The following is a 4,269-nucleotide window of genomic DNA, read 5'->3' as shown; positions in this document are numbered from 1 at the left end:
ATTTCAAGCAAACTCTCCAGGTCAATTCAATCAAGTCCCAACCACAATATCTTATTTTATTCTCTTTTTTCCTTTTTATAAATCCTTGCCGATATGCAAAAACAGCACGATACAAGGACACCAGCAAATAGTCCCTCTCTTCCCCAAGAAAAATATTGCTATGCAGTTAAGTCCCATATGCCTCCCGGCCGCTCTCATTTACACATTTGGGCAAATTTGTTTGGGATATTTCCATCTTCCTTCTCCATTTAACACCCCTATTTAAGCCTACTCACACTTTCCTTTGCTTCTTTCTTCTGTGTTGCTGCAATTCTGGTTAGTTTTCAATTAGGCGCATAGTTTAAAAACGGGATGGTCGCATCTAAACAGAACAAGGCGGCCATGTTCTGTCCTGCCGATCGCTCCCGCTTTGGGGCAGTTTCTGGACACTCCCCCACATTGCCGATTGTGGGAGGAGCAAAAAGAAGCCCCCTGCTCCAGCTTTCCCTCCAGGCCAGCTGGTCAAGTACTCCCGACGATCGGGAGCCTCAAAAAGAAGCGAAAGAGGGTCGGGCGACTCAACGCTAGCCAAGACCTGCCTGTCGTCGTGCCGTACCGGAAACAGAACCCAGTGTGCATTGACTTCTGATGTCTTATCCTATTGCCCACATGGATTTACAGTGTGCATTGACTTAACAGCATCTTATCCTATTGTCTGCACTGACTTACAGTGTGTAATTTATTTGCATTATTTATAGTCCATCTGTGACTATACAGTGTTTATAGTCACAGATGGACTATAGATAATGAGAATAAATTATCATGCTGCATTTAAGAATGGAAACCCCACCTCCTTCTGTGTGGAAATCTCCATTACAAGTCTTGTAGAGGGTCATTATTATTGCTTTCAGGGCTCTTTTTATAGCAGGAACTCCTTTGCATATTAGGCGACACATCCCTAATGTAGCCAATCCTCCAAGAGTTTACAGAGGTCTTCTTACAGGGGCCTTCAAATTTGATCTGGTTTTCTAATGTTACCCTTCAGAGACATGAACTATTTTCTGTTCATTTTTGTTTTAAAAACCATTGTTCTTTTATTTGATTTATTTCAGCTGTTCATTCCTCTTCTTCAATTAGATTTTGTTATCATCGGCTTTGGAGATATGAGCTTTTCAGAGGCAAAGTTTCCTTTGTGAAAACTTTGACTCTCAAAAACCTTTCCTCTCAAAATCGTGTTGGTCTCTCCGGGGCTCCTGAACTGGAATCTAGTTCTTCTACAGCAGACCAACATGGCTGCCCTCATTAATACAGGCCTGTAAATGATTAACCTGAGAACAAATGAACTTTCCCTTTCTATTGCTATGTGGAACTACATGACAACACGGTCATCTACAGCTTTTTATTTGCATTAGAGATAAGGCCATCAACAAGGTTATAAACAGGAAGTTTGAGAAGTACAGCATCTGTGCAAGGACTATGTAGTCCTCCTCTATCATTACTATCACTTAGAGCCAGTTTGTCAAAGTGATTAAGAATGACGGACTCTAATCTGGAGGACAGGGTTCAATTCCCCACCCCTCCACATGAAGCCAGCTAGGTGACCTTTGGTCAGTCACAGCTCTTTCGGAGCTCTCTTAGTCCAACTCTAAGCCTAGCTTGACACCTATGGTGCATCATGCCAAAGAGCTAGAGCTCCTGGATGCCAGATAATCTTTGGATCTCCTGGCTATACTACACACACTTCCATACAACAACAACAACAACAACAACAGAATTACTTAGTTACTTGCTTACATTTTCCAACAGGAGTAAGAAGCATTTGTTACATGAACCTTTCAGGGAAAAGAGGAAGTCTGCTATTCTATACATGCTTTCTATCTCACTCAACTCAACAAGCTCTGATGTGTGAGCAAGCACACAGAGGATCTTACAGTTTAAAAAAGGGTAAAAGTCTGCTCAACCAACATACATTAAATTTGCCTAGTAGGTACCAAATGTATCTCTCTAATTTCACATTGGCCTACATCTGTCTAGTTGTATCCTCAGCAAACTATCCTACCGAGGATCATAATGTGCAAGGTACCCCAAGGGAAAAAAAGGTGAAATATGGGAATGAGGAAGCAGATGTTTCTAGGGGCGCTGGGGAATTAAATCAACTGGGAGTTGCATGGCTTGGTTGTGACGTTCAACCCTGGAGTAGCCATTAAGAAAAATAAGCACATGCTTAGGGCACCAATGGAAGGGGACGACCACAGAAGTTTCCCCCCTAGCTATCATGCCCTTAACGTTTTCACAGCCACACTTGATTTTAGTCGATTTTTTTGGTAAATATCCTTATCTGCCACGTTCAACTGTAAGGGTGTCGCCAGATATCACTTTTTTCCCCTGTCTCATGGTGTGAGCAATTTGCTTCTGTCTTGTCAGTTAAGCATTGGAAGGGCCGGTGGGCACCATTGTTGGGCTGTGCTTAGGGCATCAGTTGGCCTTAATCTGGCCCTGGTGAGCTTCCATCCATGGTGGATTAAAGCAGAAGGGCTGGAGAAAGGAGTGTGGTAATGATTCCTTTCAGGGGAACTGGCTCACTTGTTTTGACTTGGTGGGAGGAAAATCTCTGGATTCCAGATGTTTATGGCAGTGAAGGAGGATTACAAAAGAGCTCTCATATCTTTCTAAGGCCATTTTTCTTAGTTGCAGTGGTGTTATGCCTTCCCAAAGGATATAGGGGGGCTGTCTAGAGACAGAGAATTCAAAATGTTGATACAGAATCTGTCATAATCCTACAGGTTTTCCTTATGTGCCATAGAATTCTAACAGAATCTGCCTGGGACAAAGGAAGACACTTTTGACGGTTGGAATGGGCATTATAACTGGGTTTCAACTGGGGTTTCCTCAGCACAGCTTTCTTCCTCCTTGAAAACCTTCTGGAAGACCATCTTCATGTTCTCCCTCTGTCTAGACTTCCCTTGTCTCCCAACCAGGATATAAATAGCTGGGTTTACACTGCTATTTAAACAGGCTAATAGATATGCACCGAGTGATAAGTAGATTGGTAAATTATTGAAAAAGTAGAGGATAAAAATGACATTCAGTGGGAAAGCAAAGAAGAGGAAGAAGAGAAGAGTGAGCAAGACGATGGTCAAAAGCTTCCCCCTCCGATGCTGTCGGGCTTTCAAACAGACTTTGATGAAAAGGGCCCCAGTGGCAATCGTCATGACTGGGAGGCACAGCAGGGCATTCGCAATAAACTGGTAATACTGTTCAATATTTGCGTCATGAAAATTAAGAAATATGAGAATGAAGGTAATTGCAGTAAGCAGGAAGGAGAGGACCCAAATCAGTGCACACACAATGGTGGACAAATGCGGTGGCCGGTGGCATCGATGCCAAAGTGGGAAGAAGACGGCCACACACCTGTCAATGCTGATAGCTGTCAGGAGAAATTGACTAGTGCTGTATGTTGATAGGAATAGGTAAAAGACGACAAAGACTATAATGTGAGTACCATGAATAAATGCAACCCAATAACCAACAAAAAGAAATATAGCTGATAGGAGGACCCCGAAATCAGCGACGGCCAAGTTCAAGATGTAGGTGCTGAAAGGATTCCTCTTAATACGGAAGCCTAGAAGCCAGATGACAATCCCGTTCCCCACGGCTCCAAGAATGCAGATGACCAACATGGAGATACCAATACCTACACTCACGTGGCTTCCATAATCAGTGGTATTACGAGATGAAATCTCTTCTGAAACATTCTCATAATTGATACTGTCATTCGGGAGAGAAGAGTAGGTATAACTTGAGTCATCATAATGATCCAGGGCAGCATCCATAATGGGAAGGGTTGTCGGGCTGGATATTAGTTATGATGCTCAGTTTCTCCTTTCAGGATTCTGGTCTTGACTTGTCTTTACATTTCTGTTAGGAGAAAGGAAACAACGAACGATTCAATTGTTGTTTTGAAAACACATGTCTAAAAGTTTCAGGCCGGGGTTGCTGAAGTTTTCAGCCTCGTGTTCCTCAATCCATTTCAAAATGGGTTGCAGTTGCTCCATTGTGACTCCCACCTTATGGGATAGCCTGCCTAGGATGTCAGGAGGGCTTCCACTGTCCTAACTTTCTGCCAACTATACAAAATTGAATTATTCCTGAAGTTAATAAGCTTGCACTGTACAAAATGGTTTACAAACTTACTTGGAGAAATGATTAGGGACTGTTGTCTATACTGCTGTGTATAGCTTACTGTATGTAGGATCCTATTTTATAATTCTTGTACTGCTTAATGCACAC

The 4,269-nt window shown here is 42.7% G+C and overlaps 1 protein-coding gene across 1 annotated transcript; it reads right to left on the bottom strand.

Annotated features, from left to right (window-relative positions):
• Positions 1-2,840: 2,840 nt before the first annotated feature.
• On the bottom strand, positions 2,841-3,812 carry LOC107124932 (proto-oncogene Mas-like). The gene has a single exon (XM_015428425.1). The coding sequence runs from the start codon at positions 3,810-3,812 to the stop codon at positions 2,841-2,843; it is 972 nt and encodes a 323-aa protein (XP_015283911.1).
• Between the last annotated feature and the right edge of the window lie 457 nt (positions 3,813-4,269).

Source organism: Gekko japonicus, unplaced genomic scaffold (assembly GCF_001447785.1).
Source record: "Gekko japonicus isolate JY-2015 unplaced genomic scaffold, Gekko_japonicus_V1.1 scaffold7634, whole genome shotgun sequence".
NCBI lineage: Eukaryota > Metazoa > Chordata > Lepidosauria > Squamata > Gekkonidae > Gekko > Gekko japonicus.
Note: the sequence above shows the minus strand (reverse complement) of the source record. Positions and strands in the feature narration are given on the sequence as shown.